The sequence below is a fragment of the Arvicola amphibius genome, chromosome 3, assembly GCF_903992535.2.
Source record: "Arvicola amphibius chromosome 3, mArvAmp1.2, whole genome shotgun sequence".
Taxonomy (NCBI): Eukaryota; Metazoa; Chordata; class Mammalia; order Rodentia; family Cricetidae; genus Arvicola; species Arvicola amphibius.
In genome coordinates this window covers 26889082-26913196 of record NC_052049.1, presented here as the reverse complement: position 1 = coordinate 26913196, position 24115 = coordinate 26889082, and the positions used below count along the sequence as shown (strand labels likewise).

The 24115-nt window shown below is 44.1% G+C and overlaps 1 protein-coding gene across 1 annotated transcript in view; it reads left to right on the top strand.

Moving 5' to 3' along the window:
* Window positions 1–24115, top strand: part of Fyb1 (FYN binding protein 1) — a 125185-nt gene that overhangs the window by 34285 nt on the left and 66785 nt on the right. The window contains exon 2 of the mRNA XM_042054675.1: window positions 17892–19023. Within this exon, the coding sequence (XP_041910609.1) occupies window positions 17892–19023 (1132 nt within the window). The remainder of the gene's footprint in view (window positions 1–17891; window positions 19024–24115) is intronic.

The following is a 24115-nucleotide window of genomic DNA, read 5'->3' as shown; positions in this document are numbered from 1 at the left end:
TCTACTTGCCGATACTTTAACCAGCTTGATACCCTGCAGGTCCTAGGTAGGTAATCACAGATGCTGCAAGCTCTGGATGCAAGGGCCATTTTACATCCAGAGGGCAGCATTTCACAGCACCTCTCCCATTCTCTAGATCATATGTTCTTTCTGTCCCCTCTCCCACGGTGGTCCCTGAGCCTTGGAGGATGGTTTGTAGAGATGCTCCGTCTGTGGTTGAGCACACAGTAGCTTATTCTCGCCACTTTGAACAGCAATACGTCTCTGCATTAATAACTACCCACCTGCAGTATCCTCTGGCCAAGGTTGGTAGTGGCACATATCTATGACTATAACATAAATATTTAGATGGCAGTTAAGAAAACATGACTGTTTAGAAAAAAAAAAAAAAGCCACATCAACTGTTTCTCTTCTAGGGTGTATTACTTCTTCACTCATGGTTTTGGACCATGTTTATAGTACCAGTTCTGAATTCCCTTCAGAGGAGTAGGCCTCAACTTCTGTCAAGGGAGTGGTTAGTTATCCCCATAGACAGTCTTAATGCTATTACACCCGTGAGCACGCCTTGCCTGGAGCGTTGGTATTATCATACACCGGGGCCAGCACTAGAGGGGATCACTGATATCTTCTCTCTCTCAGCAGCCTGCCTAGCAAGCAAGCACCTTTCAGAGCTGTGAAAGCTAACCAAAAGGGAGAGTTTCCTGGTCTGTACAATTCTTATCTCTCTGGGTCCAGCAATCAAAGCGAGTGGCCTCTTCAGCAACAGGATCTTACCATCCAGTTGAGGTGGGCAACCAAGAGCAATGGTGATAACCTGTCTTGTTCTGGGGGTCTGTCTGACCAAAATCTCATAAGGCAGTAACTCATGAAGTTCAAAGACTACTCTTCTAAAGACACAGACAATTTAAGAACCATAGTGCATTTCTGACAATGTCTAATGAAACCAAGACCTAAAAATGTGACCGTGTGACTGACGTAGCAAGTCCTCTGTTGGGGAAAAGGAGGCACGAGTTTGAGGGTGAAATGCGAGCTGAGCTTAAAAAAGCAGATATCAGGCGTCCCACGTGAGGACAAAGGGAGGCAAGCAGGGACAGAATGGAAGAGGGATGTCATGTGTGACTACAGATGTGTCCCAAACAGGTGAAAGGAGACCTCCCTTGTCTTTAAGGACTCCAAATATAGTCCAGTGGCGAAGTGCTTGCCTAGCATGAGTAAAACCGGAGGTTCAATACCCAGAACTGCAAAACACTGAAAAAAAAGGAAGAAAAAAAAAAAAGAGTTGCATTACTTTTATCCTGAGGGTTGGAAAGTCACTGAGATGCGTTAAGCAGATATGGTGCATTTATCAAAGGACGATCTTGATGACAGTCCTATGGGGAAAGGGTCCATTTGAAGAAGAGCAGTTCGGTAACAAGTTATGACTTTGTCACCCAGGAAGTGAGAGAGGCAGGACTCAGTGGGGGAGGGGAGGGCTAAATTCCAAAGATCCTTGGGAGGCTGAGGGGCTGGGACAAGCTGACAGGAGGTGAGAATGTGAGTCTGGGAAAGGAATCTACAGCAGATGCCCGGCTCAAGCCTACCTCACGTGTCTCACGTGAACGATGACTGTCGGAACACCACTGATGAAAACTTACCTCTACTGTTCGCCTGATCAGAAAAGCAGGAATAAGAATCTCAGCAGGCAAAGGAGACATGAGGACCCATAGAGGACAAAAGGCTAACAAGGAACACGGTGAGCTGTGGGGGGTGGGGAGGGGGGCAAACCAGACTGGGCCTCTTAGGGCACACTGGTTGGTAAGAAAACTTGCTAACCAAATCAAAAGGGTGGAGCCAGCAGGAAGGGAAGAGAATGTTGTGGTTTTGTTGCCATCTCTGTGACCTCTGCTGACCTTCAAGATCCCCTCTCCCCACTTTAAAAAAAAATTCCTGGTCAAGACAATTCATTAAGAATGAAGAAAAATTGTTACGATTCTTGAACCTTCTATCTTACTTTATATTTTTATTTCCTTATGCTTCCAATCAAATGTTATAGTCATAAACTAGTACATGCTTTGTTGTAAAAAGATAAACTCTAGATAAAACAAATTAAACAGTTCATGGGGGATCATAAATCAGATATTAATCCTCCCATATATTCCCCCCATTCTCATTCAAATCTATAGCCTCTTGTTTTTCATCATTGCTACCTGCATATATTTCTAAATACATAAATACAACCTTCTCAGTCTGCACAATGCTACTTATATCTATACATTTCAGGACTGACCATTTGGTATTGGATAATCAACTTGTGCTTTCCTTGGGAAAGACTATTTTTTTTCCTATTCTCAGCATTCTATAGGGCCTGTCATTATTTGTGTAGGGTGAGGTCTCACGAGCTTTCTTCTGTCCATGACATTTATATATTTCACCTGCATGTTGGGACACTGTGTGCATTACCCACAGAAGCCAGAAGAGGGCATCAAGATCCTCTAGAATTGGCAGATCGTGAGCCACGATGTGGGTGTTGAAAACTGAACCCAGGTCCTCTGGAAGAATAACCAGTGCTCTTAACCACTGAGCCATCTCTCCAGCCCAGACCTCTAAGTTCTGAATCTTGTTCTCCAGTGCAAGTGTATTTCTAGGATCTTTAAACTCCAAAGTTGTCCAGAGAGTTTCCCAGCTTTCTGGAGAAGCAAAAGAAAGAACAGATTAGAAGGATAATGTTGAGGTCAGAAGAAAAGGCAAAGATGGGAGAGTAGAGACACTTTTTTTTGTTTGTTTGTTTTTGGTTTTTTCGCACATTACATCTGAGCCAATCCTGCATGGTGTGAGTTGTGATGTTTCTCTTTATGTAGAAGTTTTGAGGAAAGGAAGAGGAAGTGGCCACAAAAGTCAAAAGAAAATCAGCAGAGCCCATGTCTGCTCTCCACTTCCATATAACCCACTCTCACCTTCATTGCCAGGAGGTCTGGGCATCTTGCAGCCTAACACAGCAGGGAGAAAGCCCAGTGGAGGGACGTGTCTCTCTGATGAGCTGTGATCTGAGCACACTTGGCTCACACAGCTGGTGAGCAGCCTGCAGATGTTGTAAGCTTTCAGTGAGGCATGGATTCATTTGACCATCATCGGCTGCTAATGCTAATCTTGGTGGGGGAAGGGTATGGCTCTGCTGCCAGATCCCCTTCTTTGCTGAGCAGCTAGAGGGGAGACCAGTGTTATCAGACTACACTCAGATCCCTGGCACAAAGGAAACCATTGCCTCTGGACCAGATGACTTTTCATGCTCAGACACAGCCGTGGAGGCTTTTACAGCACAGTAGAGCTAATGTGGTCACCAGCATCAGATGACAACACTTGAAACAGGACTGCCTGGGCTCTTGGTTTCCAGGTTGGTTACCTATTTTAAGACCCAGGATAGTAACTAGTATTTTTCAATGGAGTGGAAATGTTATCATTGCTAAAATGAAACAGCAGTAATAAGCTCTACTTCTAATGTGGAAACAGAGAAGCAAGCATATTGACAGGCAGAGAGTGTGAACAGTAATCATTTTCCTGGCCAGATGGAATGGGTCTGAAGGAGAGGTAGAAGAATTTAGCTGGGTGATAAAGGAGATGCTAAAATCCTAAGCAGGCATTTGATCCTGGGAGCGATAATACTGGGAGGAGAAGGGTGGTGTCGCTCCCACTCCACAGCCTCCCAACTCAAGAACTCTTCTACGCTGGCTTGCACTGTGCGATACTGCAGCACAGGATGGGGGACATTTTATTAAATGTTCAAAAGCATTGAGGCGTTACCTCAGATTGTGTGGCAGATGGGAGGTCTAATGCTAGATTTGAGAAAACTTTGAATGATTTTATTTTTATTTAATTGCTCAGATTTCCCCTTGATTTATCAAAGCTTTCACTGCAAAGTAACCACAAAAACAATGAAAACCTTATATAGTATATCAGTTTCTTTTCTTTTTTAATTTAATTTTTTTCATTTTACATACCAACCTTAGTTCCCCCCTCCCCTACTCCCAATCCCCCACCTTCTCCCCATCCCCCCATCACTCCTCAAAGGGGGTAAGACCTCCTGTGGGGAGCCAACAAAGTCTGTCACATCATTTGAGGAAAGACCAAGGCCTGCCTCCCTGTATCAAGGTTGAGCAAGGGAATCAAGCCTTAGGGAAGGGGCTCCAAAAAGCCAGCTAATATATCCTGGATAAGTCCTGGTCCCACTGTCAGGCCCACCCCCAACAGATCAAACCATATAACTGACACCCATATTCAGAGGGCCTAGTTTGGTCCCATGGAGGTTCTTCAGCTGTCAGTTCAGAGTCCATGGGCTCCCACTAGCTCAGGTCAACTGACTCTGTGGTTTTCCCGATCATGATATTAACCCCTTTGCACATATGATCCCTTCTCCCTCTCTTTGATTAAACTCTACGAGTACAGCCCAGTGCTTTGCTGTGGGTCACTGCATCTGTTTCCATCAGTTACTGAATGAAGGTTCTATGATAACAATTAAGGTCGTCATCAATCTGATTACAGGGGAAGGCCAGTTCAGGCACTCTCTCCACTATTGCTAGGAGTCTTAGTTGGGATCATCCTTGTGAATTCCAGGGAATTTCCCTAGCACCATGTTTCTCCCTAACTCCATAATGGTTCCTTCTATCAAGCTATCTCTTTCATTGCTCTCCCTCTCCATCCCTCCCCCAACTCAACCATATGGAATTCTCATGTTCCCATTCCCCATCCCCTCTCTCCACCCCCTCCCAATTTACCCAGGAGACCTTGACTATTTTCCCTTCCTGGGGCCTTCCATGTGTGTCTCTCTTAGAATCGTCTTTTTTTTTTTTTAACCTATCTTCTCTGGGGTTGTGGATTGTCACCTTTCATCTTATTTGAGACATGGTCTCTTTTCTCTTCACTATCATATAACTAGGCTTGCAGAACTGTGAGCTTCCCATGTTGCCGTAGGAACTTTAGGAGTGCAGGTACATGCTGTCACACCTGACTCTATCTGTGTTCTGTGGATTTCAACTCAACTTCTCATGATTGTATGACAAATGCTTTACCCACTGAGGGTTTTCCCCCAGCCCATCTGTTTCTTTTTAAAGCATAATGCAATTACAGTTAACAGAAACCATGTTCTTCATGATGCATTGTCTTTCTTGATGAAGGAGGAAGTGCTAGGGCTACATGTTATCCTGAAAGACTCACAGTAGAGACACTCTACCTTTTCCACATCGAGTGTGCAAACAAAATTCATTTTCAGACTGCTACAGCCCGGGAGATGTCAAAACACCACACTAAAGGGATGTTTTGTGAGGGTAAAGAACCCCAAATGCACACTGTGGAGGGATATCAGCCCCATGAGTGTAGCTCTCAGTTTCTTTAGAAAGAACAAGAAGAAGATCCTGTCTGACAACTGATGGGGAACACAGAGGGAAGGACTAACTTCCACTCTATTTTGTTCGTTTGTTCATTCTACAGTCCTTTTTAAAATGTAAGAAGTTCTCCTTGTTGAGAGTTGTCTGTGGTGACAGGTGCCTCTAATCCCAGCACCTGGGAGGCAGAGAGAAGCGGATCTTTGTGAGTTCGAGGTCAGCCTGGTGTACAAGAGCTAGTTCCAGGACAGGCTCCAAAGCTACAGAGCAACGCTGTCTCAAAAAAGAATAAAATAAAATAAACAAACAAATTAATAAAGGAGAGCTGTCTGAAACAGGTCACTGACCGGAGAGGGCAAGTGGGCTGTGTGGTTCACTAACCTATAAAGGACAGACCTTCCTGAAGGGACCTCTACAAGGTCATAGTCACGAAGAGAAACAGCTTGTCCTGTTCATTGGGCTTGGGATAGTACTTGATTTTCATGTTTGTCCTTAAGACCACAAATGAAGAAAGAAATTAAGTGACATTTGTAAAATCCTGATGATAGTTTCTTCCCAAAGATTATCACCTAGGACCTTGTTTGTCCCTGAGTTTGAAATATCACGAGAACATTAGAAATGAGTCCATGGGGCTCTCCAGCATCTCCAGCATACACGCTGCCTACACGCACCCCATTTCATCTCTAGACCACAGCCAGAATTAGGCCCCGAGTATTGCACACATTGGTTGGCGGGACTTTCCCAATCAAGAGTACAATTCGGCCTCCACCGCAAAGTGACAGGTCCGGGTGTACAGACAGATCTTGGGAACAAAATCCTCCGAAGTCCTCGCCCTCTTGTACAATGGTGGCCACCAGAGCTTTGGTTTCACTCTTTTGAATATCACATGCTTGGTGGGAAGGTCTGCAGAAGTAGATGGGCTGAATAGACACTTCTCAGTTCCCGTCTTTTCCCCTTCTTGCTCAATATCCTGAGGATGTAAGTGAACTTTTCTGTGTGTCAGCCTAGCACAGGGAGGAAGGGGCAGCTCATCCAACCATTCCCCTACACACGGCCCTGCCAGGCATCAGAACATGCCACTATTTCTTGGTGTTTGTATGCAAGACAGACACAGCAGCTAAAAACAAGGGAAGCTGAGGCATGGCCCCCAGGAAAACCCACTAACTGAGCCTAGTCACCTTCCTACCTTCTTCTGCAGCAACCAGGTAACAAGGATGCCCAGGTCTCATCTCTCACGTCAGTGCATGGACTTTTACAGCAGGGAATGATGCCACCTCCAGATTCTGGCAGGACAGATAGTACTGGCTGAGGAAGTTAAGGAAAGACACGTTCTGTTGGAAAACTGGAGAGGAGATGGACATCAGATGCTAAACCTCAGCTTTATCGTAGCAGGAGGGAGAAAAGCAGATAGAAAAGACAGCTGGGAATGCATCTATCCCTAGCTGTGACTGGATGGGCCTCTTGTGCTTGCAAACCTCTAGCCTTGTAACAGAGCCAGAGACACGATCCTACTGCCTGCAGAGCCAGGCACCAACGCCTTGCCTCGTTCTCGCGCTTAACAAATGTGGGTTTGTCCTGCTGATGGGGGCAGGGGGAACTACATTCGGTTTCCTTCAGACTTTAAGATATGGGCAGAGCATGGGGTTTCTGTGAGGTTCCCACACTGACAAAGGAAAGAAACCATAGCCAATGACCCTCCTTCTCCAAGGAGGCCCTGGCACATTGGATAGATAATGACTAACAGCTACGAGTCAGCCAAGGAAGACGTTGAGAATGGCCAGTAACTACAGATTCGGGTTGCAAGCTTTGGTTCTTTTGCATGTGTGCTGTTGCCTTTGAAGAATATATTAGGCTGTTTTACCCCCTTCCCTTTATACTAGATTTACAGTGGAGTTATTAAAAGAGAACGGACCTTAGACTCTGCCTCCTATCGCCTTGTAACTCTGAAAGAGCCATATGATGTCTGTAACAAACCCTCGTGGGTTTGTTGTGGGGATAAAGTTACATATCGAGCACTAATAGGTAGCATTAAGTTATTGGTACTTGTTGTATAAGACATATTGGCACCAGGTACAAGTTTGCTTGTGTAGAAAAATAAAGAGTCTGCCGTCCCACAAGCAAAGCCATAGATAAATACAGCCTCTCTCTTCCTGCTAGGAGGGGAGCTGCCTGAGGAGACACATACATCAACACATACATACATGAGATCAGACACACAATGAGTCTAATGTCCTAAGAAACAAGCAACAGACAACAGGCTAAGGGGAGACAGATGAAGTTGTTCTTTCCAACATAATCCCATTTTTAAAATGCTCTCCCCAAGGCAATCATTCGAATCCAAGGAATTGTAGCCAGTTCCAGGAACCCTGTGAGAGAGCTGGCAGAGTATTTCAAAAAGAGGGAAGAAAGGCAGGGAAGTACATCACTTTCGCAGGTTGAAATCAGTTCTACTTCCTTGTCATTTCCATCTCTTTAACTTCCATTTGGTTCGTCTTACCCCCCCCCCCCCACACACACACACACACATAACACTTCTTCCTGGGAACCAGAAGACCCTTTTTTCCACTTCCCTCCAGAGGAGAAATGCTGGTCCTGAAAGTTGACACCGCCTCACAGAGCAGGTATGCTGACATCTAGTGGCCCAAAGCCTAAGTGCACACGATGGCTGGGAAGGTCTCAGCAATTTGGATGCTGTTTGCAGATTCCACTTGTGTCAGAAGTTACCAAGGCAGGGAAGTTCAGGGGTGTGCCTGAGCCATGCATTTGTCTGAGAGGGTGCTGGGTGCTGCCTCTGAGGCCATGTTTCTAACAACAAGAACATAGAGAAAGTAAACCATGTCTCATTAGAAGGTTTGGTCCCTCTCTGACTACCGAGATTGGTAAGAGCTGTTTGGTTTGTTAGACCAGGTGCCGTCTGTGAGCAGAGGGTAAATGAATGGGATGTCTGTGCCTCAATCGATTTATTGAATTAAGCTTATATTTGTTAGGTGATGCCCCAAAATCTTCTGGCTCAGCACCCGCAAGTTTATTTGCTGTCAGTGAAGCTACCAATCCCACAGTGAGGAGCACAGTGTGTGTGCAAGACAGAGCTGCAGAGCGAGGTTCAATACCACACTGAGGAGGGCAGGAGAGCAAGATAGAGACACAGACTGAGGTCCTGGGGGCCGGGGGGGGGCTTCAGGACAAGTCCCTTACTCTGATACTTTTCTGTAAAACTGTGGCCTCATGTTTAAGGCTTTATTTCTTTCTCAGACACCGTGACACAATGCTAGGACCACCAATTCAACTGGGTTAGCTGTAAAGCCCAATCTTACCTCCTTGCTTGTTACTAAAGCTCGGGGCTAAGGTTGTTCTTAATTACTTTACAGTTTCTGAGTATGAGAGGAAGCACTGGAATAGCCTCTGCCCTAACCACCAGAACAAATCAAATATGTGACCAGGTAGATGTAAGAAGCCATTAGGAAACTATAGAAGCCAAAAGGTTATTTTTGTGTCAGAAGATAGTCTGGGAATTCTCTGTAATGCGGAAAGCCCCGGATTCACCCTGCTCCTGTAACTTTGCTAACCAACCTAGTTGCAGAAACAGGAAGTCAGGAAAGCCATGAGGCTATATAAGCTCAGCATATTCTTTGTGTGCTGGTTAATCTTAACTGTGATCTGAATGGCATTCAGAGTCACCATGGAAACAAATCACTGGAGATATTTAAGGGTTACGTTAATCGATGTGGAAGGACTTGGCCCAAATTGAGAAGGGACCATTCTGTAGGCTGAGAGCCCCAACCACTAAAAAAGACAGAAGTTGAGCCAAGCACAGGCATTCAGCATGAGGGTATAACGTGACCGGATGCCTCACCTCCTGCCGCCATAACTTCTTCGTCATGGTGGACTATACCTTCAAAAACCGTAAGGCAAAATAAACCGTTTTTTTTCTTTTCCCTGAGCTACCGTTTTCTTCCGGTATCTTGTTGCAGCAACAATATAATAACTGACTCACTTGGATAACTGCCTTGCTGGGCATGCTTCCTGACAACAGGCCAGAATAGCATATGACCTGGCTTGGGCAGGTAAAGTGCCAAGTCCCCTCCGCTGCTCATGACTAATCACTAAACACAGCTGGATGCCACCTGGGGAGGAAAGGACAGCAACAAATGGTGACCCTGTAATGCAATCACGAGAAGAACCCTTCCTGACCTTCTTTTCTAAACCTCATCCGTTTAAGCACTTCAAATCTCATAGAAACCTAGCACAAGGTATTTCAGATGGAGGTTCATGTTTTGGTTTCTAGTGATTTCTATTACAAAGTACTATAGCTGTTGCTTGTAACAACGGAAAGAGGTCTTAAGTCAGGGTGACAGACAGAACCAAGTTCCAGTGGCTCGGTCCTTTAGTTGGTCTCATCAGATCATGCTGGTATTGGGGTCTTTTCGCCAAGTGCCTTGTGGAAGTGGTTGGTTTCTATATCCTCCATCCTTCTTTAGAGCTGGTTCTCAAGTTCCACCCCATTTCCCCATGATTTGATTTCTGTCTTTGGACTTCCGCTGGTATCTTCTATTAGAGTTATGGGGTGAAACTCCCATTATCCCGAAAGCTCAATTCTGCTTCACCAGAAGCACTGAAGATCAACCCAATGCTTCCATAATGTTTTGACACTAAAGGGAAATTTCATTTCTGAGAGAGAGAGAGAGAGAGAGAGAGAGAGAGAGAGAGAGAGAGAGAGAGAGAGAGAGAGGAACAAAGGAAAAAGAGGGAAGGAGGAAGGAAGGGAGGGAGGGAGGGGGAGTGGGAGGGAGGGAGGGAGGGAGGGAGGGAGGGGAAGGGGGAGGGAGGGAAAGAGTCCTCAAGATGATGCTGACACCCCCAACCTGTGCTTCCTATCCTCAGACGTCCTCATATCACAGGACACCACCCAAAATACCTGTATTTGCTGTGCTGGCCAACAACTTTGGTCATTTAAAGTCATCTTTATACCCCCCTAATAATAGTTTCTTGCTTGCCTTATCCATGCTAGTATTTGACATTGAGCCAATATTATCTATTACATCACATTTGATTTAACATTTCTCCAAGCCCTGATTTTAACTAACCTTATTGAATTTTTGTGTGGTTGTAAAACATAGTCAACAGAAAATCTGACATTTTTTTCCTTTTTCATTTATGTAAATGTGTGTGTGTATGTTGTGTGTATGTGTTTTGTGTGTGAGTGAATGAGGGGGGAGAGAAATAAGAGAGTGTGTGTATGTTGTGTGTGTGTGCGTATGTGTGAATGAGGGGGTAGAGAGGAGAGAGAGGAGGGAGAGAGAGAGAGAGAGAGAGAGAGAGAGAGAGAGAGAGAGAGAGAGAGAGAGAAAGGAATTTAAGGCTGGTGGGGAATCAGAGATTCACACTCCAGAGCTTTTCGATCTTATTCATTGAGTTAGTCTCACAATTGAACCCAGAGCTTAAAAGTGGGGCTAGTCTCAAGAGCTAGCTTGCTCTAGGGATTCCCCCCGCCTTTGCCTTCCAAGGCTGGAATTAGAGGTAGCTACCAATCCCATCCAGCCTTTACATAGGTCCTAAGGTTGAGGAGGAAGCATTTTAAGCACTGAGGCATTTGCCCAGTCCAATTGGCTTAAACTGTGTAAAGTCTACAATTCTGTATCACATATGGTCACATTGTAGTGCAGCCCTCACCATCTCTAGGAACATTTAATGTTTCCCATCTGAAACGGGGCCTCCATTAAGTGCTAACTCCCCATTCCTTTCCTCCCCAGCTTCTGGCAGCCTCCCTGACTGTGTGAATTCAGCTACACTGGGTACCTCATGTGAATGGAACCACAGAATGCTAGTTTCTAAGTGACTGGTTTGGTTCACCTAAGTGAATCAAAGTGTCCTCAGAGTTTATATGATAGCATAGGCCAGAATTTTCCTTCTCTTGTATATGAAATCTTAAACTTAATAATGTGATTATTCTTCCCAATCAAAGAATTAGCAATAAGACACCAGAATACATAAATTTTTGCTCAATATAGAAGTAAATGGAGGTGATTCATACCCTGAATAAAGAAAAGGTAATAAACTAGGGAGTGTCAAAGTGAGATACACTAAATTCAGAGTGTACACAATGGATATTTAGAACTCTCAAGTAGGACGAACCACTATCTGGATGGATGGATGGATGGATGGATGGATGGATGATGTTTGATGAATAAATGAATGATTGAATTAGTGAGCGAAGGAATGAGAACCCTAAGCAGATAAATCATGAAGTCCCTCGGGAAGGTGAGGGAAAGAGGATGACAAGGTACCAAGAGCAAGATGTCTACCATAGGAAGTGTGAAACAGAGAGCGTCACAATTTTAATGAGAAAGGGCGTGGTCCAGTGAAGAACCCGATGACACCAAAGGTGAAGGAAGTAGCCTAGCTCCTCAGAGACTTGTCAATGTACGCATGTGTGTGTGTGTGTGTGTGTGTGAGAGAGAGAGAGAGAGAGAGAGAGAGAGAGAGAGAGAGAGAGAGAGAGAGAGAGAGAGAGAGGGAGAGGGAGAGAGGGAGGGAGAGAAGGAGGGAGAGGGAGAGAGGGAGGGAGAGGGAAAGGAAGAGAGGGAGGGATAGGGAGGGGGGAGAGAGAGAGAGAGGGAGAGGGAGGGAGAGAGAGAGAGAGAGCAAGAGGTGTCAGGTGATTGTGTTACTGAAGGCTGACACTGATGTCTTTGAAGGTGATTGGTGATCATATCATTGAAGGCTGGCGTGAAACACTTACTGCATGTGTTTTCTTCAGTATTCAAAAGAGGAAAGAGACAGAATAGGATGGGGTAGGAAATGAGAAAGAAATGCCTGCATTGTCACACTCTGGGAAGTAATAGTTCAAAATACCATCTGTTTCTGCTCTGGAGCCTTCCGCACACTTCATTTAATGTCTGTTGTTTACTTAGCTTAACACTCTGAATCCCCCCATGAGTAGCAAGCAGTTGCCTCCTGTCTCAGTCAGTGCGTTGCCATCTGAGCAAATCTCTTGCCTCAGATGAGCTTCTCAGTCAATAGGATTTTTATATGTATTCAACAAACTGAATTTTCTCCTGCTGTTTTTAGTGAGCAATCACAAGAAAGAGTAACGGAAAGCTAAGATAATTGGAGACACAGGAAAAACGGGAGAACTTATCCTGTATCATAGAATAAAGAGTAATCCTCCAAGAACCAAATCAGCAACAGACAACATACGTGTAAAAACTTTTTACAATTATCTATAAGCTCAATAGTTAAAATGTAAATTCTTCAAAGACAATCTTTGAATTTCATACACTTTAATAATATAAGCTAAAAGAACTTGAAAATGCTAAGCTGATGTAGGCTGAGTTTGCAGTAAAATATGTCATTTTATTATTTATGCCCACACACGTATATAGTTTAGAGAAGCAAAACAAGCAATTTTAGGACTGTTCATTGTTCTATAGTATCTATAGAATCTATACTACCATCCTCTGTGTTCTCTGCATCCCATCTCTGCTCACATCAAGAAGACATCCTAGTCTTTGAGAAAGAATATGAAAATCCTACTGATTGCCACTTTGACAATGCAAGGCAGTTGGGAGCCAAGCCATTAGCATCAGGGTTTTATGGCTTGCCAAACTCTCTTGCTTCCCCTGCCCCCGCCCCCATTTACAAAGCAGAAACAAAGGAAAGATCCTGGTTTTAACAGGTGCTTTGGGTAGCATTAGAATCAATGCTACAATGTGATACCCACAAAAGTTTCCTGCCAGTGTACTCAGGCCAACCCACCGTAAAGAAATAGACAAACACACAGCCTTGGGACAGCCCACGGGTGCCAGTTGTATTCTTCACGGGACATTTTCCCTCAAAGTGTAAGCCACTGAGGATAAGACATTGACGGCTGGAGAGATATCAAAAAAAAAGCCACCTCCACCTTCACGTGTAGAAAGGGTTGTCGCAACTAAGGCTGTCACTGAGGCTTCTGCCACCAGCTCCTCCCACCAATGCCCTGCCCTCTGATGCACTCAGCTCCTGCTCTCAGGAACTTAAGTTTGTGGTGAGAGACAAGTTCCCACATCCTGTTGAGAAGGGGCCTTGCACCCACTCCAGCCTCAGAAGTTCAGCTGTCTGGAACCCACTACAGTCCTTTTGCAATGGGATGGAGATGTAAGAATGGATTCGCGGCTGAGGTCAACCAAGAAGTGAAGAAATAATTTTCCAGCTTCTCTGTGGATCAGTCACAGAGAAAATCAAGTTGATTCGGTCCATCAGTGGGTGTATTGAATGCATATTGTGGGAGAAAGTTCCAGGCCTGAAGGGGATGTTTGCGTGGGAGGAGGCATGTTCCTAACGAGGGAAGGAAAGTAAAATCAGGTCCTTGCTTTTACGTCTTACCAAGTAGACAGTGTACACACTAAATATTCAAATTATCATGAGCTAAATGTTTGTGCAATGCTGTTGGAGAGAAATCTCATTGTAAATCTGTTGGTCTATACTGGGGCTTACCATCTTCATATTTGATTAGGGTTTTATCATAAGTATTATATTTCCATCTTCTACTACCTCTAACTTTATAACTTTATTGGGTAATTTCTGGTAATAAGGAGTTTCAAGCATATTTATTTTAAGATTTAAAAAAAGCCTTTTTCCAAGTGTACCAGGTAAACCAGATGAAATACCTTCAAGGAGAAGAGACAGCATTTTGCTTCATGAATGTGTGTGTGAGTGAGCATACACATGTGTGCATATGCATGCATTCATGTTGGGTGTGAGTGTCTGTGCACATGTTGGGAAGAGGGAGGGATTGGTTATACAAAATGTATCTGTTATTGTCTTTCTTCCACAAAGCAAACCACTATGCCTGAAAGCTATTTCTCTATGTTGGTTTGATCTTCTTGAATCCATTACATTTCAATGTCTTGCTTTCTACTTCAAGATGGAGAACTTTTGCAGGTTGGAGAAGGGTTTCTGTTTCCTCTGGGTTTCATTATGCCTTACAGCCAGTCTTTAGCAGAGTGGCATTATTATCACCAGCATGAAAGCTGGGCCTTTCCTGCCCTTGCTCTCTCCAAATTTCTGCTCCTTATGTGTAATCAAGTAAACCGTGGAAAGGACTATGACTGGCTTCCCAGAGTTTTTTTTTCCATTATGCATGAGTCCCTCACAGCCTCAGGTTGTCCTATAATGCCACTGTACCTGTGGTCCTGATGCTGGCGATCACGCCAGGAGTGAGAAAGAATGGTGGCCAGTGAGAAGAATCAGGATTCAGAGCAAGTGAGTCAACGTACCAACAAAAGAGGGAAGACATGCCCCACAATCTAAAAATTATCAACGAACTTCTTAAAAAATTGCATAAATGGTTATTATTAATTTATGTTTCCCTGGGGATTAAGCACATTATAGACCATCACAGGAAGGCATTGTTTTCTTTTGTGCATTTTGCCTAGGAAGGAATAACAACACCCATAGAGATGATCCATTCTCCTCTTGTTCTAATCCCAAGAATGGTGAACACATCTTAACAAGGTCAAAATTGAGCTTCCAAGTTACTTTTGATTTTCATTAGTTGTCTATCGTTTAAAGATCTTTTATTTCTTTTGCACTTTAAAATATATGCGAGCATTTGGGATGTGGCTCAGTACCTGACACTCACACTTCCTTTGGTCTGACTGTGGCATTTTTACTAAGCTAACCATCTAAGGTTATCAACCCTTAGCTTCAATTTTAACATGAATAGCTAGATTTTTTTGTCATTGATGAAAGAAGACAACAATGATTAAACATTAATAGTCTTGCATTCTGGTTTCATTACAAATTGAATATTTATGCATTGCTTTTACTTTAAAAGGGGGGCGGGGAGCTGATGGGATGGTTCAGTAGGTAAAAATGCCTGCCACCAAGCCAAATGGCCTGAGTTCAGTGTCCAGGACCCATAGGGTACACAGTTCAAGGAGAAAACTGACTCCTGAAAACTGTCCTCTTGTGCAGTTCAGGTTGCTGATGTGCCAAACACACCAGGGAGCCTGGCTACACTCACTGTTTCTTCATGGGTCCCACAGAGGAACCCGTCACCCCTCCCTCCCCATCTTGCAGTATCTACTGAAAACGCTCAAGAGGACAGTGACTCAGACTCAAACACCATAACTCTGTAATTGACAAGTGTGTTTGTTTGAAGATACATTAGTGCAAATAATTCAATTTTGACTCTATCTGGAAAAGACAATGTTATATTATGAATGAATTAGAAACAATTATGATGGCAGAAAAAAATCAGTGGATATGTGTTGCATTCAATTCTTAATCCATTTATTTATATTTTTTTTTTGTTTGTTCAGAGCTAAGGACCAAACTTAAGGCCTTGTGTTTGCTAAGCAAGTACTCTACCACTGAGCTAAATACCTAACCACTTGTATTAACCCACTTAATCTTTGCCAAAACAAACGAAAATAGAGTGACAAGTGGGATTAGAGTTCCAATTTCAGAGAATAAAAAGGCAGATCAGAAAAGTAAATAACCTGCTAGATGCCATGCTACATAGCAAAGCCAAGGCTTGCACCTCAGTCTCAAATAGCTTCAAGGCCCAGACCTCCATTAGCTCAGACACTTGCAAGGTCTCCTGGATCCAGATTAGCAGCTGAGACTAAAGTTTCCACTCTACATCCACAACTTCCATATTTTCCGAACTAAAAATAAGCATGGTGTTTGACAATGGGCAGGGGTATTTCAAGGGTTTTCCCCTGTGCTGTGTAAGACGCGAAGCCGGTTGGCAGAGCCTGGCTCAGTTCCCCGGCAGTGCAGCAAAGAGGGAGAAGAGATGATCGGTAAGGTTTCTTCTTTATACAAAAACAGGAAGCCGTCTGATGTGCGAGTGTTCTCTCACACTGTACACCCCGCCTGCCCTGTGGAGAGCAGCACCGTGGCATTGTTTGCATGAGGAGATAAGAAAGCTCATGACTATTCCTTGTCACCTGGCTCCCAAGCCTAGGTCCTTGATCACTTTGCTATTCCACCTTGTTTTTAATAATCCTCAATAAAATTATACATAAAGACTATAAATTATGCCTCTATAGAAATGTAGGGCTCAAAAATTTATTCTCAGGAATAAACTTCCTTGCAACCAGAGAGCAAACTTTTGTAAGTCTGCATTGTGCTTGCTTGTGTGTGCTCAATGCATGTGTGCACCTTTGCATGTGTGCACCTGTGCATGTGTGTATGTGCACACACTGTGCACTGAGGATTGAGCCCAGAACCCTGCCCATGATGAACACTTGCCCCATCAGTGAGCTATGTCTTCTGTCTAGTATCTCATACTGCTTTCTCTTTCTCTGTGAAGCTTCAGTTAGAGCACTGAGCGAGGGGCTTCTTCCTGCTTTTTAACTTTTTTTTTGAGGCAGGATCTCATGGAGCTGAGTCTTGTCTCTGTCTCAAACTTGCTGTGTAGTCAAGGATGACTTTAACCTTCATAAACTTCTGATGTTCTTGTCTAGGCCTCCTAAACGCTGGCACTGGAGAGTGTACCCCCACACCTGTTTTATTTTTATTTCATGCTAAGCATTTGAGTCAGGGCTAGGCAGATACTTTCTCAACTGAGCCACATCCCCAGCTCAAGCTCCGTGGTTTTTTGTTGTTGTTTTTTTTTTTTTTTTTTTGAAGTAAGAGCAAACATATCATTAATTGTCCCAGGTTAAACTGGACTATATTAACAAAGAAAGGGGAACGTCTGCTGTCTTTCCTGAGTAATTTCCTAATTCTCATGAGGGGGCAGGTGAGGCAGGACCTCAGGGAACTGATAAAAGTCATTATGGAAGAGACAAGACTGAGAGAAAGATCTGGAAATGAGACCTCCCAGCCAGTTCCTGCTGCTTGTCTATTGCCCTCTTTATGGAAGCCTACGCTCCCACCTCACAGCCTCTTAGTCTGCATACAACCACACAGTAGCACTCTGCATTTATAAATAATGAGGAACCCTCATCCCATTCCTTTTAGAAGGGCTGGGATGCTCTGTAGCATCTCCCCGACGGCAGACAAACTTTAAACACAACAGGAACAGGAAAGCTCTCGCCAGCCACAGTGATGCTAGCATTGGTTGGCTGGGCCAAAGCATAGAGCCTAAATTCACAACGTCTACTTTCATTTTTAAGTCCAGTTTCCACATGAGTCTCAGCTGTAAAATGTGGGAGAAATCATTGGTTGGTCACTTCCTTATGTTTTTCAAGTGAAGCAAAAGTCTGGAGAAATATGGAGCGTGAGTAAGCCCAACAAGATAGGTAGGCAGGCAGTGAGGGGACAGAGAAACATTCTCAACACAAAGGAGTGAGTCCCTGTGTGACAAAGAGAAGTTTATGCACAGCCTCAGCCCTCCCTTTTCAAAAAAAAAAAAAAAAAAACCCTCACTACTTATTTTGCCATAGAGGAACTTAAATGTTACAATAGCTGACCAGCCAATCAGCGGCACCCCGACACCGCAGCACTCTGGCCGCAGATCAGGAAGCCCTTGAAGGTATAGTATTTTAAATTGCAAGTGAAGACTTCTGGTTCTCAACTGGCTTTTGTTGTTCCCTGTACTCGTAGGATGGAAAAACAGATGTGAAGTCCCTCATGGCGAAGTTCAACACAGGGACTAGCCCGACAGAGGAGGTCTCCACCAACAGCCGGCCTTTCAAAGTTGCCGGCCAAAACGCGCCTTCGGGAATACAAGCAAGAAAGAATTTATTTGACAACCAAGGAAATGCCAGCCCTCCCGCAGGACCCAGCAACACGCCTAAGTTTGGGACCACAAAACCACCCTTGGCAGCGAAACCTACCTATGAGGAAAAGTCTGACAAGGATCCTAAACCCCCATTTTTAAAACCTAGTGGAGGGAACCAAAGATTTGGAACACAGCCAAACTCGGCTTCTAGAGACCCCGAGATCAAAGCGGGGTTTCTGAAACCTGTAAGCCCCAAACCCACCAGCTTGACTAAAGAAGATCCTAAACCGGCGTTTTTACGACCTTCTGGGAATAAGCTTCACAATTTGAACCAAGAGTCGGACTTAAGGACGCCAGGACTGAAGTCAGGGCCTACTCCCCCAGTACCCGAAAACGATGTAAAGCCAGGGTTCTCAAAGGTGGCCGGAGCTAAGAGCAAGTTCATGCCTGCGGCACAAGATGCTGACCCCAAACCCCGATTTCCCAGACACACCTTTGGCCAGAAGCCATCCCTGAGTACAGAGGACTCTCAGGACGAGGATAGCACCTCTAAAAATGCAGCTGTCCAGAAAGGATCCCCAGTGCCACTGGGGGCCAAGGGCAAGGGTGGCCCTTTCAAACCAGCCAGGGAAGACACAGAGGAAAAGGACAACGGAACGTCAAGTTCGCCCTTCCCTGGAGTGGTTCTGAAACCTGCCGCAAACAGAGGGAGCCCAGGGCCCTCCAGAAACTCTGAAGAGAAAAAAGAAGATAGGAAAACAGATGTTACAAAGAACATCTTTCTGAATAAAATGAATCAGGAAGAACCGGCCCGATTCCCTAAGGCCCCTTCCAAGCTGACAGCAGGGACACCATGGGGTCAAAGTCAGGAGAAGGAAAAAGGAGACAAGAATTCAGCAAGCCCCAAGCAGAAGCCTCTGCCTCCTCTGTCCGTCTTGGGCCCGCCTCCACCCAAACCCAACAGACCACCCAATGTTGACCTGAGCAGATTCCGCAAAGCTGACGCTGCAAACAGTGAGTGTTTCTCATTGCTAGTAACTGTGGTTTGCTCACAGTGGAAAGCATTGCAGCTTCTAGGAGAAGCTTTAGAGCAAGGAATGATTGCATAACGGATGCTCGTGCGAGTATAGGGTCAATTTTCCTTTGGTGGTTTCTTCATTTTGTGTAGGAGGTCTGAGAAGGTCGAAAATCTGAGTTCTATTGGAGTATTTGATGAGGAAGTGCCTGGTGGGAGTGTGGGGGGCACTGACTTTTTAGAGGGGAATAATGGGAAAGAAATACACCTATTTGACTAATAAGTGGTTTTGCTTAAGGATAACCATTGTTTTTATTCCCTTGTGTTTTATTTCTGTTGATTGAGAGAGATGTGATGCCCATCCCCAGTCAAAGAGAGAAGTAGACAGACCTCTAAGTCAGCATTCTAGAAGGGCTCAAATGTCATGACCAAAGGATGTGTGCATCGTCAGGAGGCATTTTCAAATGTCACAATGGACAATGCTAATGACACTTTGGAAGTAAAGCCACTTCCTACAACACAATAGCAGTCTCTCATTTAGGTCAAAAGGTCAATGCTGCAAATGCTATTGATCATATTCCCAAAGCCCAAGATTTAAGCAGGAGTTTTTAGGAGATAGTATTTCATAGTTTTTTTTTAACTTTAGCTGTTTTTTTTAAATTTCTCAATAATATCTATACTATTGCAGTTTATGAGAGCATACATAGCTAGTAAATGAAGGCAGACAAAGTGGTTTTTTTGTTCTTCTAGAAGACTGCTTCAGGTTTCTTCCCAAGATGTCATTGCAATATTATGGTGTATGGGTGGAATTAGATACTGAATGTCTCTGTCAACACTTGTCACCCTGTGTTGTGATGAGGAAGGCTCACTCATGCCTGTGGTGATTAATATTCTAGCAAATGGCGAATGACTGCTGTCCCTTGTAAGATGGGGGAAAAAAGATAGTTACAAGTGACCATGCCATTTTAAGTCATATGTTTTTCCAAATAAAATTATCATCATTTAAATCTATGTATGGTGATATAGGCCTGTGACTCAGGAATTGGCAGGTGGAGGCAGGCAGATCAGAAGTTCAAAGTCTTGGGACTGACTACTTTAGAGAGTTTGAAGCCAGCCTGAGCTACGTGAGATTCTACCTTAAAAAGAAAAATCTTGTCTGATACAAGTAGGTCTAAGCAAAACCATTGTCTCTGGTAGACCTGCGCACAGGCTCCTCTGCCTGGCTGAGAGAGAATGTAGGTGAAGTCTAGGTGGCACAAGGCTGCCATCACCTCCAGATTGTGCCACCTGCTCCTGACTGGGGCCAGGGGTGGAGAAAGATCACAGAGCCAGGTTCCCATGACGATTACCCCAAGACTGGTATCGTCAAGTTTGCCCCCTTCTTGATTCACCAAGTTCACCCAATTTGATGTGTATCCTCCAACTCAGAATGGCAGCTTGCAGGGACAGTTCTAGGTGTCTGCTAGAGCCACCAAGGTTTTCCGAGTTTGCAGCTTTTTCAACAGCTCTGAAGTGCCTTGATAAAAGTGCCTAGCTCGAAAGGATGCCTCACACTGAAGGACTTTGGGATACATTCCTTGGTGCCTGGGACAATTCAGAACGTTAGCCATTCACTTGTACTAAGGTGGGAAAGAAAAGAGATTGCATGCTTAGAAAAAGAAAAGGTCTACCAGATATTTATCAATGACTCTTTTTTTTTTTCCAACTACTAAGTTGTAAGACTACTGATGGAGATAAAATGCTTTGCAGTGAACGTAGAGATGGGCTCCAAGCAGCCCGTGTCTTATAGTTGATTAAAGTAGTTACAACAATTTCCAAATTACCGAAATGGTCTGTGTCATCCCCTTGGCCTTTAAACCTCTAGGACTCTTTCCTACTTCCTGCTGCCTTGCTCCTTTTCTATTTTCACATCCAGATAAATGTTTGCCATTTGTAGAAGACTTTTACATCACATTACACAATCCTACTCTTATGTATTCGGTGCAAGCAATGAAATGGAATTCTATCCCAGCACAGTTAGGGAATTTGCCCAAATTGTAGCTTACCTACGCTGGGCCACAATTGGTTCTCATGTCTCTCTGATTCTATAGACTGTGCCCATCTCTGTCCCAGTACCCATGCTGGCTGCCTTTCATGAAACATAAGACCTCTTGGAATGATGAATCAGGTACAAATGGTACCCAAAGACTCCGCAACCCTGTCTTTTGTTCTGTCTTTTGGTTAAAACGTGTCTTTTTTTAAAAAATTACTATCAGTAAAACTGTGAGCTCCCTTAAAGCAGAAATAGGTGTGTTTAGCATTCTCCTCTCGTTGTGGAACAAAAGGACATGGGTTTTCATCACTTTCCTCGGTGTGTCCTCCCACAGAATTAACATGAACTTAGCTGCCCCCAGCTTTTTCAGTATTAAATTAGAATGCTCTCCATAGTTTACTAATAACTTCCACATATTGTCTGTACATTCAGTTAAATGGAGCTTGGACACAAAATGAATTCTACACAAAGTGCCCCCCCCCCCAAAAGAGATCTTTTCAGTGTCTTGTCTGTAAACTGCAAATATGCATCTATCACACGGTTTTCTGAATGGGGAATAACAGTAACATGTAATAGCTGGAAACATTTTTGGTTCCTCCACCCCCCCACCGGCACTAGAACCACTTACAACTATAAAACCCTAAACACTTTCTTAAGTTGAAATGTCAAAATGCTCTCTTTCTTTTGACTCTCTTAAAAAACTTCGTTCCAGGTGTTCGAGTACGAGTCATCATAACATCTGGGTTAGTAAGCACCCCGCCAGGCCCAGCTGCTGGGTGGTATGTAGGAGGTAGCAAAAACCTGCTAGGAAACATTCTGTTCAGCTGTCTTTCTTGTCTTGTTCTTAACACTAGAAAGAAACACTAACTGTTCTGTGTGCTAATTATGGAAATAATCGGTTAAGACCTTAACAGTTACGGGAATGAATCCAGGGCCGGCATTAACCAAAGGCTATCAGAATGCTGTGCCCCCTCCTCATTTGTATGTTTGCTCCAACTAATCCAGCCGCCAGGAACTTGACATCAAGAAGAGTTTGGATGGGGAATAAGGAGATGATAGATCAGGGGCTACAAATACCCACTGCTCTTGTGGAGGACCTGGGTTTGGTCCCCAGCACTCATTTGGCAGCTCACAACCATCTGCCACTCCAGTTCCTGGGATCCTATTCTCTTTGCTCAGAAGAGCAAAATGGACACCAGGCACACATATGGTGGAAAGACATGTATGAAGGCAAAACAGTCATAAAATAAAATAACTAAACCTAAAAAGAAAAAAACTTGGGAAGAACTTGGGCTGTGGTTGGAGCGGAGTTCAGCTGAAGAGCCCCCACCCTTAGTGGCCTCAGGGGGAAACACGAAGGGCTATGCCAACAGCAAGTGACCTATTTTTAGGCGAAGGTGAGAATTTCCTCCACAGATCCCAGGGCTATCACCTGACCTTCTTCTGGTCCATCATTATCCCTTTACATATTCTTTTGTAATATGACCTTACTGGATTTTTATAAGTGAAAAATGAATTATCTCAGTGCCTAGCAGGATTTCCCACAACATTGCTGCAGGCCATTATAAAAACAGGGACCCAAGGCACAAATGCATCTTAAAGACTTGAGGCTCAATAGTCTTCCAGAGAGCCAAGTTTCTCCACAGTTAGCTATGCCACTGTACACTTGGAAGTTGAGAATGAGGTTTACCTAGAGTAAATCCAAGGATGTCTCATTGGACTAACCCTGGGCACTAGTCGGGATGTGTGTGCAGTGTGTGCACGAATCAGAACTTACTCAGCTGTGTGGGTCAGCCTGAGGAGGCAATGAGGCCTTTTGCAAATTGAGCTAGGCTCGTATTCTCCAGATGTTTACACACTTTGAGACTGGAGTCCAGGCTTAACTTCAATTCTCTCACCTTTCTTGACTCTGGGAAATCTGTCTTTCAGAAGATGTCTGGTCCTTCCTTCTATTCCAGGTTGCAGTCCCTGAGGAAGTATTTACTGTTAACCAATCAGTCAGCTCCCCTGGGTTTAACACCTCAATATCAATGCCTCGAAAAGGCTCCCTTCAATGCGCAAGTCCTTGGTCAGATCTGAGCTACCCTATGCTTGGTCTTCCCTCACTGACATCTCTCCTCTTATCCTCAGTGTAAACCCTGTTCTGTTGAGCAAACTATTCCATGGATGTTTATATCCCAACAGCATTGCTAAACTTTGTAAAATCCAAACTCTCTACATTATAGAAAGCATTTTCAGCCTTTGTTTTCAATTTCTGCCAGCAAATTTTCCTCTGGGAAAGTCTGAGGCTATCCTGAGTTTACCCCCTTTGAAAATTACTTGTTTTCTGTCAGAATTCTCAGAAAAATCTCTGTCCTGGAATTACGGATATTTAGCGAGGTCTAAACATTGCTTTAAATACTGTTCGCCTTAGTACTGGAAAACTGTTTGGGATTTGAGGGCAGCCCTTGCTGGAGACACAGATTCTGCTGTTCTCTGAGCTCTTGTTGAGTGTTCTGTCCCAGGCATTTTACAGTCAGCATTAACTGCTGATCCTTTTGTGGTTCTTAGGGCGTCTCTGTTGAGGATTTCTCTTGACTTTGCCCAGGCTATTCGGTTACCCCTCAGTCTACTTTTGAAGTGAAATGTTCTTGTGAGAATTCACAGGTTTTTCTAGAGCCACTCTCTTCCACCGACAAGATGCATCTGGACCCGGAGAACAAATCAGGAGCTTTGCTTAGCCTGAGAACTCTCCCCTTATTTCCTTACTCAACAACTTCTTAAAGTTTGTGTATGAGGTTCTTTTTCCTTCCTTCCAAGGTGGCTAACCAGTAATTTTAGATGTCTTTCTTACTTTTTTCTTTTTTAAAACTATTTTTTATTTGAAAATTAGAGGAAAGATATCCTGTAGCTCCCCTCCCTCACCATTTCGTACCAGTTTATTCTCCAGATGTTTACACACTTTGAGACTGGAGTACAGGCTTAACTTCAATTCTCTCACTGTCTTGACTCTGGGAAATCTGTCTTTCAGAACATGTCTGGTCCTTTCTTCTATCCTAGGTTGCAACCCTTGAGGAAGT